The 14,914-nt window shown below is 41.5% G+C and overlaps 1 protein-coding gene across 4 annotated transcripts in view; it reads right to left on the bottom strand.

The window, feature by feature from the left end:
• Positions 1-3,381: 3,381 nt before the first annotated feature.
• LRRTM4 (leucine rich repeat transmembrane neuronal 4) overlaps positions 3,382-14,914 on the bottom strand; it is a 430,913-nt gene continuing 419,380 nt past the window's right edge. For 2 of the 4 annotated variants that reach the window (XM_080982455.1, XM_080982456.1), the window contains one exon: positions 3,382-4,630. In XM_080982455.1, the coding sequence (XP_080838581.1) occupies positions 4,409-4,630 (222 nt within the window). In that variant the 3' untranslated portion in view covers positions 3,382-4,408. The remainder of the gene's footprint in view (positions 4,631-14,914) is intronic. The other 2 variants (XM_080982457.1, XR_013979719.1) reach the window with 2 other exon arrangements.

The raw sequence follows: 14,914 nt of genomic DNA, 5'->3' as shown, positions 1-14,914 counted from the left end.
AGAAATACTTTCCCCCCCTTGCCTTTCCTAGCACAGGCTGTGCACATGGATTCCTAGCTAAAGGCTGTCAATTCTTGAACCAAGTCCTGTTGATGTCCTGTTTACAGCAGTTGGGTCTTTTTGTTAAACTCACAGATTTCCCCCCCCCCCCTTCTCATTTATCCATTGCATTGATTTTTAATTATGAAAACCTTGTTCTGTTCCATTATTCAGTAACAGAAATCATATATATGAGGTCGAAAAGGGATGCAGGCTGACAGAGAACCGTATTATCTTAACACCCCCCCCCCCCACTTGATGTTCTGTATTCTAGAGCTGAGGTCTCCAGCATGTTTGTTGTGGGCATCACAGCATCTCCTGCTGCTCCCAATTTTATCTATCTATCATCTATCATCTATCATCTATCTATCTATCTATCTATCATCTATCTATCTATCATCTATCTATATCTATCTATCTATATCTATCTATCTATCTATCTATCTATCTATCTATCATCTATCATCTAATCTTTCTTGCCTTTTTGTGTGTTTGTGAGGGAGATCTTGCCAGTTATTTTGTCTGTTTTGTTCTGTTTTGGGTTGTGTAAATGTTTTGCCTTGCTTTCTTTTCAGGGGAGGGCATCTGAACATCAGCATTTCTTCTGTGAAATGGGTATTTTGTGATCCTCACAACAGTTTACTAGTTTTCCAAACATGCCCCTGGGGCCAAAAAAGATTGGGAATCTCGTTTTCATTGCAATGATAAAACTGTAACTGGGCTGTACCAGTTCTAGCAGACTGCTAGAAAATGTATGTTCAATAAGCGAATATAGACTGGGTTTTTGGGGGGAGGAGAGGGATTGCATACCCTCAAACATTTCTCTGATTCAACAGCAGCAGCAACATTAATACCCCACCCATCTGACTGGGTTGCCCCAGCCACTGTAGGCAGCTTCCAACAAAAATACAAAATAATTAAACATTAAACATTAAAAACATTGCTTCATGATGAGCATAGAATTTCTGGTAAAAATTAACAATTTTAAAAAACAGGATTCATCTCTACCCCAGTATTTTTCAGCAGAAAGTAGCTCGGTTTACTGAGCCCAATTCTGAATTGAGCCAAAGAGGGTTCAGCCATCTCTGCTAAAAGATAAAACTTTTTTTAAAAGAAAAGTCCCAACAATTTTGGGTAGTTTTGCCAGTGTTGGAGGGAGGGAGAAAGGGAAGTAGAGTGAAACCAGTGCATTTGACGGCTGCAGCCAAAGCAAACATATAAGGTTGCCTGAATACTGAATCAGACCATTTACCCATCTAATTCTCTGATGCCTCCTCTCACTGTCAGTGGCTTTCCAAAGTATTTCCTAGCTCTGCTACCATTTGATTGTAACCAATGTTACTACCACTCCAAATAGATCCGTTGAAATTAATGGGCATGACTAACCTATGTCCATTAACTTCAGTGGGTCTATCCTGAGTATAACTTAGCTAGATGTAGCCCATTGTTTAAGAATGTAAGGCAGCCTTCTACTGAATCTCATCTTCAATCCATCTAGCAGAGCAATGGCAATGGCCCTCCAGGGTTTCAGGCAGGGGACATTTCTCACCCTACGTAGGGATGCCGGGGATCAAACATGTGGCTTTCTGCATACAAGTAGAATCACAGAATTGTCGAGTTGGAAGGGACCTCAAGGGCCATCTAGTGCGGCCCCCTGCAATGCAGGAATATTTTACCAAGTGTGGGGCTGGAACTCACTACCTTAAGATTAAGAGTCCCATGCTCTACCGACTGAGCTATCCCAGGATCATATATACACAACAGATGTTCATTCTTTCCAGCTGTAACTGGATGTGGTGGTAAGGAATACTACCTGGAACCATTGGCATGGAATATATATTGCCAGCAATATATATATATATATTAATTAGAGGGAGTTATTCTGAAGTGAGACTAGTTTGATTAGAGTCCGTTGAGGTGCAATATATGAACATGAGGACCAAAGGCAATTGACACATCCATTGGCTTGAAATTCTGCAAATCTACTGACTGCACACAGCTTCAGTGCAGGCAAGTTCTGAAGCTCATTGGTTCAGAATCCAAAAAGCTAACTCTGATTCCATTCACTCATGCATGCTCTTACCTCCAAACTTGGCCCAAATGAAACTTTTTCTTGCAGAAACAAGGTGCCGCTAAGTTATTTTGAATGTTGCTGGCTCCTCCTTCCTTTCCTTTATAGGTTCTTCTAGCTGTGTTGCCTGTTACTACATCCACCTCATACATTTAAAGCACTCTTATGCTATGTTAACAGTCATTACCTCCCCCAAAGAACCTTGGGAACTTTGGTTTGTTAAAGGTGCTGAGAGTTGTTAGGAGAACCAAACTGAATTTCTCACCCTATCCCAAGTTTTATGTCTAGTTGAGCGATCACAAGTGCTTTTAAAGGCAGACGTTTGAAGTTGCTTAGAATGGTAGGTGAGAAGATTGTTGCAGTGCTGTTGATGGCAAGTCCTTTGGACAGGAATGCTATCAGTTCCATGTTTTATATAGTGACGTGCTGAAATTAAATGACTGCTGGCTTAGAGTGCTAATAATTAACATCAATGCCCAATCTAGGACTGGCTGATAGTGTCAATTATTCTAGTACAGGTTTCTTCTCTATCCCAGCCATTTCTGGTTCTCCTTAAATAGTCAATGTGCAATTGTAAAATTCTGTACTGTTTGTGAGTTAAACTAGGGAAGTGTGAACAATGATGCAACCTTAATCCAACCAATCCCGGGCTGGTACTCGTTCTTGTGAAAGTCAGTGATCATACTTAAGGGGTTTGACTTTAAACCTCTTGGGTTGCCCAAATAAGTGTTTGACTTTCGTCAGCATGATTTGAAAAGCTTCCACCACATGCTTCCACAAGTTATCCAGCCAGCTTTTTTTTACTTTTCTTGCCTGCATAATGAAATAAGATTGGGGTTCCATTGAGGGGGCAGGGAATGAAGAAGAAATAAGAACACAATCCATCCCAAAGCTTTGATCTCTCATTGGTCTCATTAGAAGCATTAAGCATGTGTTTAACTTACTCCCACTGAAAACAACTGCAATGGTAACAATAACAATAGCTGCCACCACCCTTGGCCAAATTCTGCCCATGGATCCTGAAACATCATCACATTTTTTCCCCATCTGTCTAAATCTTTGTATCATCTCAAGAGACTGTAGAAGTCACAATATAAAACAGCTAAAGAAAACACTGAATCATCCATTTAGCTGTGGCTTCCCAACCACAAAATATTATGTTTATTTCCCCCACCACTTTTTTTGTCGTTTTATTGATAAAAACTACACAAAAGCTAACTGATCAGAATAATTAATTAAAAATAAATCAAACAGTGTTACACATCCTCCCATTTGTTTGTTTCTTAAATCACATCAGCCATCAAATTTTCAGCCCGCCCACCACAATTTCCAGGTATATAATGAATATTTCCATACCCAAAGTCCCCTCACCCCCCTGCATTCAGCACAGCTGTCCTGTTCAAGTGTGAGCTCTCATGTCATCAATAACTGCTCCCTCTTTCTTTCTTTTTTTTATAGAGCCCTAAACATAATTGTAGTGTCAACAATGAAGCACAATGAAGATAGGAAAAAATTAAAAGTCACCCTTTCCCTATAATGTACAGCATGTGTTTTAAATGTACATGCACCCCGAGGTTTGTCTGTTTTTGCCTCTTGGTTCTTTTTTCAGGAATTGCCAATGTCCATTTGGTTCAACATAACCATGTTTGGAATCTGAAATCATAACACTGACCTTCCACTCCCTCAAGGGGGAAAAAAGAAAAGGAAAACGGGACTCAGTTTGGTTTATTCTCCTCCCTCCCACCCCAAATGGAAAAATAAAGAAACCTTCTGTTACTTCTAAGAGTAATAAACAATAAACAATATCTCATATTCCATTCTATGTTCTCCCCCGTCCCACCCCTAATTGGTACCTCTGGTTCTCCTTTGAAGGAACCGTGCAGTGTAGAAAAATCAAATATACAAACAGAACTTTTAATCCATCCCTTTATGTTGCTAGAGTGAAATCTAATTCTCTCGCTCGCTCGCATTTTTATATAAGAACTCAGCAATCTTTCTTTGATATGTACACCAAGAAGTTCGACAGTTTAAAGCCAAAGGAAATTCTCAAGTTCTCCAGTCGTTACTATAGTGTCACTAGACTGAATTTCCTTATACGGCAGTCCTCAAGCAACGTGTCATTTATTTATTTATTTTGTTCCCCTTTCCTGTTGTTTGCATCAAAACATTTGTAACTGGAATGGTGAGTTGTCTTCTTCTCCTTGCTCCTTGTTCCTCTTCACCCGAAGGTTCCCCCCTCCCCAGAAAAAAGAAGCCTCCCATACACACCCTCTCTTGATTCTCAGGAAAGAGATTCCATCAGTTTGGTATTCTCTCAATGTAAATAGCTGGAGCAGCCGAACGTGCAATTGTAGCAATGAAGCTGTGGTCTCGACTCAACTCCAAGTTGGTGGCTTCAGCCTGGTCCCGGGAGATTGTGTCATATCCCTTATTTACATGGAGGGGTTTGTGGGCCTGGCAATATCCAATCACCGGTTGGTCGTAGCTGTAATAGGGCAAGGTTTTCATATGGTGAGGGACCTAGAGAGAGAGGGGGGGAAAAACAGGCATGTCAGCATCATTACAGAATAACACATATTTTTCTTTTTTCTTTTAGCAATGAAAAGGCAGTATGGGATGGAGCTAGGGATCCAAGGAGGCAGCAATTTCTGTCTTAACCTGTGTTCAACACATTCATCACTGTTTCTATTGTGCTCTGGTTCTGCCTCCACTAAAACCTGCATTATTTGTTTCACTATCTGCTTTGGCTGAAACTAACATAATTAATAATACAATCAATTTAAATACATTTCAACGGAAGGGAAACATCAAAAACAATAGAGAAAATAACGTAACTATTTAGGAACCATTTGTGGACTAAAAAAAAAATATAGCAAATACTGCCTGCTTTTGAGATTTCTATTCCTGATGAACATGTAACTTGTGGGAATTTCTGCTCCCGTTTTAATTTCTTATGAGATTCTATGACATCCCTAGCTGTGCCATGGAAAGCCAGAGGAGGCTTGTGACATTATTATTAGCATTTATTCATCACTTTCTACAAACAAAGTATCTAAGTGATTTGCAAATATATAAAATACCATAAGGCTCGTCAATCACTGAAAACCAAATATGTATAATAAAATACAGTAGAATAAAATGTTTTAAGGCATTTATTCAATAGCGAGAACAAAAGGAACAAATCTTACCCCCCACCCCCATGAAAGACTAGGAGACAGAGGACTAATTTGTGGAAAATTGGAGTAAGTCAGAAGTTGGTGCTTCTGTATTTTCTTAAGTGTACCTCTGGTGTGTGTGCGCACACACAAATTGAATACGGACCCCAGTCCAGAGAACCATGGGGATAATACAAGGCTGAGTGCACACTGTCACACATGTGGTCCCAAAAAGTCAGATGAGAAAGAGAAGAGTGTGTAAGCAATTATCTTAAATCGACAATGTACAGATGACCTTGAAGCAACGTAAAGTGACTTTTATGAGGCAACAAATATGAATGAAATAATTTACTATCTTCAAAGTCTTAGTTACCCTTTCCTGTCTCCATTAGGAGGTAAGGAAGACTCCTAGAATTTTATACTAGGATTTCTTCAGCTTGAAATGTCATAATTTTACACAATGGTTGAATGGCAGGGAGGCAACAGTCAATGCATTCTGGAAGTATTGATAGGATAGCCAAGATAAATACTGAAATAAAATCCCCTCAGAGGCAATGGGATTCCCACCAGATTATACAAAGCCTCCACCCTCAAGCTTTAAAGTAGGCTCTTTATGATACTATAAACCATTGTTTTGTGTTCTGTTTAGTTTAGAGATGGAGGCCCTGGTGGGCTGTTTTTGTGTGGGTTTGTTTGTTTGTTTTTTTACAGTAATAACGTACAGGACATTAACCAGATGGGGTCCAGTGCACATCACGGCTTTGTTTCTTTTCTCCAAACAGGAGTTAAAAGCTTCTGAATTACAACATTATCTCTAAACGGCCCACAAACACCATTACCCTCTCAACCATATTTTCAGTACTTTTCCAAACTGTCCCCTCAGCTCTAGCCTGGGATGTTTTGCTTCTCTGATCAAGGTTGCTTTTCAGTAGGAAGAGAGAAAACTAGTTCAAAATGAGGTTTGAAAGTTTTAAGAGTTACTTATTTCCTGCTGGGAAGGCAAAAAGTTAGAAAAACTCTGTGCCATGGCACAGAGAGGAACTCTAAGAGTTCAGAGAATGCCCTGCTACCTTATCAGAAGAATTTTTCCGCTAGAAGGTATCATCCAAAGTGGAGATTGATAAGTTTCCCTTCCTCTCCCATAATACTTGGGGTCCAGTGAAGCTGACAGACAAAAGGAAATATTTCTCTAGGGCTGTTTGGAAACCTGTCCCCTAAGTTCCCAGAAGTTGTCTCCCCTGGTTAAAGAGGCTTCAATTTTTCTATTTCATTCATTGACACCCACCCACCCTCAACACACATTGTAAGGATGTCGTAGGAAGAAGGAAGGTTCCTCTCAGAAACCCTAGGGTTTCTGCCAGTCAGTGCAGACAATACTGTACTAGATGGACCAGTGGTCTGACTCAGTATAAGATGGCTTCCTGTGCACCTAACACAGGCATAGGCAAACCCCGGCCCTCCAGATGTTTGGGACTACAATTCCCATCATTCCTAGCTAACAGGACCAGTGGTCAGGGATGATGGGAATTGTAGTCCCAAAAATCTGGAGGGCCGGAGTTTGCCTATGCCTGACCTAACATATGGAAGTTGCAGCACCAAAATCTGTTAACAGCCACTAGGTTAAGTAGCCTTTAAAAGGTAACGATTTGAGAAATTTAAGGATGGTGACAACATAAAGCTACTCAGGTCCCAGCCATGACTGTCAACCCCTTAATTTATATTTATTTATTTTATTACATTTGTATCCCGCCTTTCCTCCAAGGAGCTCAAAATGGCATACATAATTTTCTCCCTCCCATTTTATAGTCACAACAACTTTGTGAGGTACGTTAGGCTGAGTGTCACCCCATGAGCTTAATGGGATTTTGAACCTCGGTGTCCCTGGTCCTAGTTTGACACACTAACCACTTCACCCTACTCTTTCCAATAATGGACAGGTAACCATTGCATTGGGATGCGGGTGGCGCTGTGGGTTAAACCACAGAGCCTAGGACTTGCCGATCTGAAGGTCGGCGGTTTGAATCCCCGCGACGGGGTGAGCTCCCGTTGCTCAGTCCCTGCTCCTGCCAACCTAGCAGTTTGAAAGCATGTCAAAGTGCAAGTAGATAAATAGGTACCACTCCGGCGGGAAGGTAAACGGCGTTTCCATGCGCTGCTCTGGTTCACCAGAAGCGGCTTAGTCATGCTGGCCATATAACCCGGAAGCTGTACGCCGGCTCCCTCGGCCAGTAAAGCGAGATAAGCGCCGCAACCCCAGAGTCAGTCACGACTGGACCTAATGGTCAGGGGTCTCTTTACCTTTACCTTTAACCATTGCATCATAACACCTGCACTTCTCTTTAACTTTCTTATTTTGTAGCTCTTGCCCACCTACAGTTCAGTAGGGAAGCAGGGGCATAGTGGGGGGGGGGCATAGCCACTGGCCTCAAACTAGGACCAGGGACACCGAGGTTCAAAATCCCACAAAGCTCAATGGGTGACACTCAGCCTAATGTAGCTCACAAAGTTGCTGTGAATATAAAATGGGAGGAAGAGAATCATGTATGCCATTTTGAGCTCCTTGGAGGAAAGGCGGGTGTGACGTTAACATATGAGAGTGCTGGAGGTGAAATAGTTAAACAAGTTAGCCAATCAGAACCTAGGGGGGTGGAGTCAGGGGGACTATAAAACCAGCTCTGGGAGGGGCGAAGGGTAGAGTTCGTGGGGAGTTGGGTGTAGTGGGAATGAATTGGGATAGAGTCTGTGGGGAGGTTGAGTTAGTGTAGCGAAATAAGCTGAGTCAGGAACAGTTAGGAACTAGGAAGACAAGTAAATATCTGAGAGGTGGTTTAGTGAGTGAGAGCAGGTAGCGGAAGTTATAGGTCTGGATAGGCACCCCATGACTGTAATTGACCGATACTGTTTATGAAACCTCACGCTTGTTAAACGGCAATAAATAAACAGAAGTTTATGTTCCAATTTAACCCTGTCTGGACTCAGTATTGTACCAGGTAGGGCCTGGGTGGTGGCAGCGAGAAATAAAGTGGTGGCACACTGAAACGTCCGGGGACCCTGTGTGATCGCCACAATGGGATACAAATGTAATAAAATAAAATAATATAAATTAAGGGTTGACAGCCATGGCTGGGGCCATGATTTTCAGAGAGCACAAACCAGGCACCCCCCATACAGTGATCCCCATCCCTGCCTGCCTGCCCCATGGGGTCTCTGGGCTCCAGAAACTGGCCCAGCCTGGCCTCACTACCTCGCCCCCGGCTCCCTTGCTGAATGGCTGTCCGCCCAGTGTCAAGGGGATTTGGCCATCAAGGGGCTGGCTGGGCTCCTCACTGCACAGGTGGGCAGATGGTACAGTGCCACCCCACCTGGCTCTGGTGGTGAGAGCTGGGCTGGTGCATGGGCTCCATGAACCCTCCACTAGCAGCAGCAGCAGTGAGGGCTGGGCTGGCACGGTGAGTTCTGTATATCCTCTGCGACATGCCCCTGCCTGGTGCAAGCGTGCCCCAGGCACCAGCAAACAATGCAACACCACTGTAGGGAGGTGCCAGTCGTTCACCCTCCACACGTTGCTTTGTGGAAATGTTGACATTGCTGAAACAATTCTGTTTGCCGTGTACATTTTGAAAGGCTTCTCATAAGAGTAAGCTGAGTTGCACGCTTCAAGGAATGGGGTGGCAACACAAAGGGGAGCCTTCCGTTGTTCTTGATGTTTTCTTAACTTGTTTTTCTTGATCTGGTATCTGTATACATATTACAAAAATAAATCTGTGTTGTTGTTTTTTAAAAAATGAGGTGGCGTGCTATTTATCACCAGACAGCATTGTTATTCATATTATCTGCATTTAGTCTCTTCTAAACAAATTATATGCCCACAGTTTTCATCACATCTAATAATATCCAGTTAAATATATGGCTCATTTATTTAATGTGGTGGAGCGAATGTAACTTAATTTGAAAATATTTTTTCATGTCACTGATAGAGACAGACAACAGTGTCAGCTTGCCCCCCTTAAAAAAAATACATTTAAATAATCAAGCAGAACAGTCTGATTTCTCCCTACATCCTTATGTATTGTCAAATGCAGGGAACCTGGTTCAGATAGGGAAATAAATCAGCAGATGTGCTTCTATCCGTTCCTCTGAAGCAAGCTTTACTTTATTAACTGAGGAGCTTGTTCCATTAGAAAAGCACTTCAAATGTTCATGGAGAGTTTGGGTCTAATGGGCTGGATTAATTAGCTGGCATTAACTTGTGAAGTCTTCACCTCTGTAGTTCTTCCTGCTGAATGATGTTAATGTTACAGCCTTTAATGATTGGATACTTGAAAGAAATGTCTTGAGGATATTTGCATAAACCTCAGCTGGAGGGATTAAAAATTTAGGTATTTGGTAGGAGGAATTTAGGAACCAAAATTCCTATAGGGGAAGGGACATATCTCATTGGCAGGGTATCTGTTTTGTATATGGAAAGTCCAAAATTCAATCCCCATCATTTCCAGGAAGAGCTGTCTGAAACCCAGATGGAGCCATGGTCTGACACAGCACAAGGCAACTCCCTGGGCTAATAAATCTTTTATTTCAGAGTAAAACTGAGGCTACAGCAGGAACTGGTGACTGGTAGCCCTTCAGATGCTGCTGAATTATAAGGGAAGAACCACAGTCAGCATGCCCAATGGTTAGGGTTAGAGAATATGCAACAGTGTTTTATACACTTTGTGTTATTATACTGTAAACCACCCTGTGATCCTTGGGTGAAGGGCAGTATATAAATTCAATTCAATTAATTAATTATCACAAAGAATTTCCTCTCCCAGGAATACCCATCTTGGAACCTTTAGTTCTATTTCATGAATTCTTTTTTAGGATTTTATGTTAAATCCAGTCTCTTATATTTAATAGAGCACCTTGTAAAAGTGGTAGAATACTGCAGTAGAATACTGTTGAGGGACACTCAAAGCTTGTTACAACAGATTATAATGCCTTATGTGTGTATATTCTCCATGAAGGAGCTTGGTATATTATAGGACACATTTTAGAGCAGAGAACAAATATTGACCCTTCTGTGAATTTTTGATTGGCAGCTTGGATATTCTATTTGAAGCAATTTGTTTTAGATTTGAGGGTCAATTTTATTATAAAAAGGAGAGTCCAGTTGCAATGAATGTAGCTAATGTGAATATGACGTATTTAGAAATGACTTCTATTTAGAACTGGAAACAGAATTCATATTAACAATTTTATAATACTTAATCAAGATAAACCTCTAAGCAGTTTATATGAACAACACATTATAGTATATAGACTGATGACAACAAAGCTGAAAACTCAAAACTGGCTATTTAACATAAATATTACAGCTAAAGTGGGCAAAAGAGTTAAGAAAATCACTTAAAATTTAAGGGTGTGTGTGTGTGTGTGCTGAGCAAACTCAAAACAAGCAGACCAAGCAGTTTTTGCTCAAACCCAATGAGGAACCTGAGCATGGTACTTTTTAGACTGCTGTTCTGACATTGAGGCATACATTGTTTACCAACCATCTTTAGCCTCATAAACCTGTGAGGTCAGTTGGGCTTGAGAGATGGTGAGGAGCCAATACTTTCCCTCTAGGTGAGGTGGCTGGGGGGATTCAGAAACCGTTTCCCACCTATGTCATGTCCAACACCTCAGCTCCTACACAGTTCTTCATGTTTTGAACCAATTATGGGATACCTTCACCACGTGGAATTTCACTGAATGGTCAGGTGTTCCTTCAATTATTTGTGCCACATGATTATGTAAGAAACTAGCATGAACCAGATATACACTGTATTTGCGCTGTATTTATAGGAAATGTCTATTGCAATTTGAGGGGATGCAATATGGGGTTACCCCCTCCCTTAATAAATCATCACAGGAAAAGATTCTGCCATGTTTGTTTTATCTGATCATTACATCAAATGCCAGCTGTTTGCTGGAGATGGCCTTTCAAATATATGTCCACATAGCATTTGGAAACCAAAGCACACCACTTCTGTCAAGAAAGAATTATGACAATGAAGGAGAAGGTAGAGCTGTTGTTGTTTTCTGTGCAGTGATCATAAAGATGGCAACCTGATCCATCCATTACTCACAATAAATACACATAGTATTTAATATGAACATTTGATAATGTTGCTGCCACAGTGACAAATGGAGGCATTGGGGAATGAGTGAAATAAGTCTTTGTCTTGTATTAAATATTGGCTTTTCATTAGATCTGCTCAAAATTTATGGCACGCAAGAGGGCTACTCAGAAATGAATGACTCCCTTATAGGGTTTTAAATGCTTTTTGAAAAAAAGTTCTGCAGGAGCCCTGTACATGGAGAGCAAAAGATTGAAATGATTTCTTAAAGTCACAAGCCTGTGCTGCCAAGATATAATGCCCCTCCGCTGATTGTGTTGGTCATAACTCATGGCAAACCTAGGATTTCTGCAACTTATTCAAATGTGTTGTTCTTTTCCAGAACTTCTGCCTGTCTACACATTCAGTGGGGAAAGGAGGGAATTCCACACTGAGGGAGTGATGTTGACTCAGTCTGGCACATAGTGGGATTGGATTGCAGCCTTAGTTTTCTTCTTCACATTAGCCCAGGAGGTGAAAATCAGGTCTTTTTGCAATGGTCAAGCTCCTCAGCTATCCCTAAGTTAGACCCAGAAATAGAAAAACCCCGCTTCAACTTCCCAACTGACCACAGATGATGATGATGTGATGGTGATGATGATGATGATAAAAACAAGCAAACTTACTAGTCACTATCTCTCAGCCAAACCTAATTTTTGTTGGATTGTTGTGATGCCAAGAGAAGTGGGACCATGCACATCGTGTTGCAGACTTTGGGAAATGAGCTGGATCAGGGCTTTTTCCCCCCAGCCGGAACTCACCAGAATTCAGTTCCGGCATCTCTCAGGTGTGTGCCATTGCCGTTCTAACAGAACAAGAGAGGTGCTCATGGTGAGTTCTGGCCCCTCTTTTTCTAGAAAAATAGCACTAGGCTGGATAAAAGAGGATTGTTTTTCTGTGGTGGCTCCACACATCTGGAACTTCTATCCTGCTGGCAGCTGGCAGTTCACCATACTCCAATATTTTCAGAAAGCTGTGAAAACCTGTCCATTTCAGGTGGCTTTTAGATAGGCAATACAGCTGTAGGGATTTTTACTGATGATTTAACGAAGTATGCTAAGTAAGTATAATGAAGTAAGTATAATTTGTTATTTCACTGTTCTTTGGGAGTTTCAAGGATGGAGTTATTTTATTATGCTATAGTGGCAGTGGATTTTTGTTGTTCAGAAAGGTGGCATATAAATGTCTTAAAATAACAAACTAAGTTAACAAAAATAATGTTTTTATTACTAATATAATATATAATAAAATAATATATTGACATAGATGTAGACTGAAATGCCCTGTCCCCCAAACTTGGAAAAAATACACTCCTGCTCACTCTTTGGAGATAGGGCAGTTCTGAGGGAGCTAGAGCCCCTGTGAAAAATGCACACTGAAGCATCATTCACAATATCCTTTATACTGAGTCAAAAACGGGGGAAATGTATCCTATCCACCCCTTTCTTTCATGTGACAATTTTCTCCATGGCATGTCTTCTCTGTTGAATAGAGAACAGTCAGCCCAGTAAAGCACATAATGATGGCGAACACAGAAGGGTGTTCTTCTTGTCCTGAATGCCTCTGTGGGACACTGTTCAGACAGAATTACAGGAGTATAATTGCCCAGCTAGCACCTATCTGTGGAAAAACCAATGTGTCTGGTGGTGCAAATGAGAATCACATTAATCCATTCCACAAGGGGAGAACCTTTTCCTGATGTGCAGATAGCACTCTCATTGGCACTTGTAAACATTGTGTGCCCACACTGAGATGGCAACCCCACAGTTTTAAATGGTAGGGGAAATGACTCTTGCTGGGGGATTTATACAAAACTACTAGCATGATTCAAAAGGCAGAGAAGTCACATGCCTAAAATAGTAAAGTGGGGTGTCTGGCCTAGTGATTACAGCCAAGGCAGAGTGATTACAGCCAAGTGACAGAGAACATCAGAGCCTGCCCTGCCCCCTCTAAATTTCATATTGCTTATTTCAAATAAAGCAGATATGGGGGGGGTAATCATTAGAAATATCTTAATAACTCAGCTATCAAAGGCATATGAGAGAGAGAGAGAGAGAGAGAGAGAGAGAGAGAGAAGGAATACTACACCTTGTGTTGGGGAACCAAGGAGGAAGATTCTTGGGGTGGGGGGGTGGGATTTCCAATAGCTTTGGGGCTGCAGCAAAAAAGTCTCTGCCTCTTACAGAGGTCAGTTTAGTTTCCATATATGATGAAGCTTTCAGAATAAACTCAAAGGTCTTATTTGGGAAAGGGGAGGATTCACACGGGGAAAAGATGTTTCCTTAGGTCATCAGAGTCCATGTTCGGATAGGACTTTAAGGACCAGAACCGATTATTTGGATTTCTCCTGGAAACTGACAGCCAACGCAGTAATTCTAAGATATGTTATGTATGAGAGTGCTGTCATGATCTTGTCGACTGGTGAATGGCAACATCCAGCACTGAATGAAGTTTTTGAACTTCAAGAGCAGTCCCATGTAGCAATTGTACCCCATTACAGTAATTTAATCTGCAAATCACCAAAGCATGAATGACAGTGGTCCTGACTAAATCTGGTACATTGACCAACATTAATAAAAGGCTGCAATCTGAGATTCCAGGAGCAACACCTGGTGTGGGTGTAGCTCAAGCACTAAACATACTATTTACAGCAGCACATGACTCTTTTCAGTACAGTAAAATAAAGAGAGGTCCATCGCTCAGTGGAAGAGCCATTTGATTGTACAAATTGCCTAAGTTTAATAACTGAGGCCCAGATTTACCACACCAATAAAGAATCTAAGCCCTTTACAGGTGGCACAACTGTATATGCACAAGGGGACATGTGTGTGCTCATTTGCATGCCTGCATTATATCTATGCACATGGAGTATACACACACAGGAATCTTCCAGGATTCCCGGTCACAAAAAGGGTTCCAGTGACCTCCACATTCAGAAAATTGCAAGAGGTGGTTGGAGGACTCTGCGGGCTAGCAATGCCACATGTGTTGGGGACATGCTTTGGCACACATGAGAAGGATCCCTATGCATGTACTGGGACAGAATTCCTCCCCACAGAAGAGGATCTTGATTAATCAAGGGTGGTGTAGAGAATTTCTATGTGTGCATGTGTGTACACTATGTGTGCATGTGTGTACACCTTTCACAGATGTTGAACATGGAAGATGGTGGGTGCATGGCCATGGCATTATCAGGTGCAATGGATCACAGATGTGATTGGCAATAAGAGAATTGTACACATGTACCCTCCACACAGACGAAACATGTGGAGGATGATGCCTACTGCTCTCCTCTCATGTGCTAATATCTTGCCAGCATGGAAACATCGTCTCAAAAGAGTCCAGGTGGCTCTCAAATGCAGAAATCATTTCAGCTATGCATTTCAAATGGAATGAGTATTTGATGAGTACTGTGTAATGTTGTGAACAGTAAGCAACTTTCAGAAAGGGCTCTAAGATCTTAACACAAAATACACAGTATTATTTTATAACAAGGGTGGGAAACTGTATCA

The sequence above is a fragment of the Podarcis pityusensis genome (assembly GCF_964106645.2).
Source record: "Podarcis pityusensis genome assembly, chromosome: 15".
NCBI lineage: Eukaryota > Metazoa > Chordata > Lepidosauria > Squamata > Lacertidae > Podarcis > Podarcis pityusensis.
This window is presented reverse-complemented; position numbering and strand designations above follow the sequence as displayed.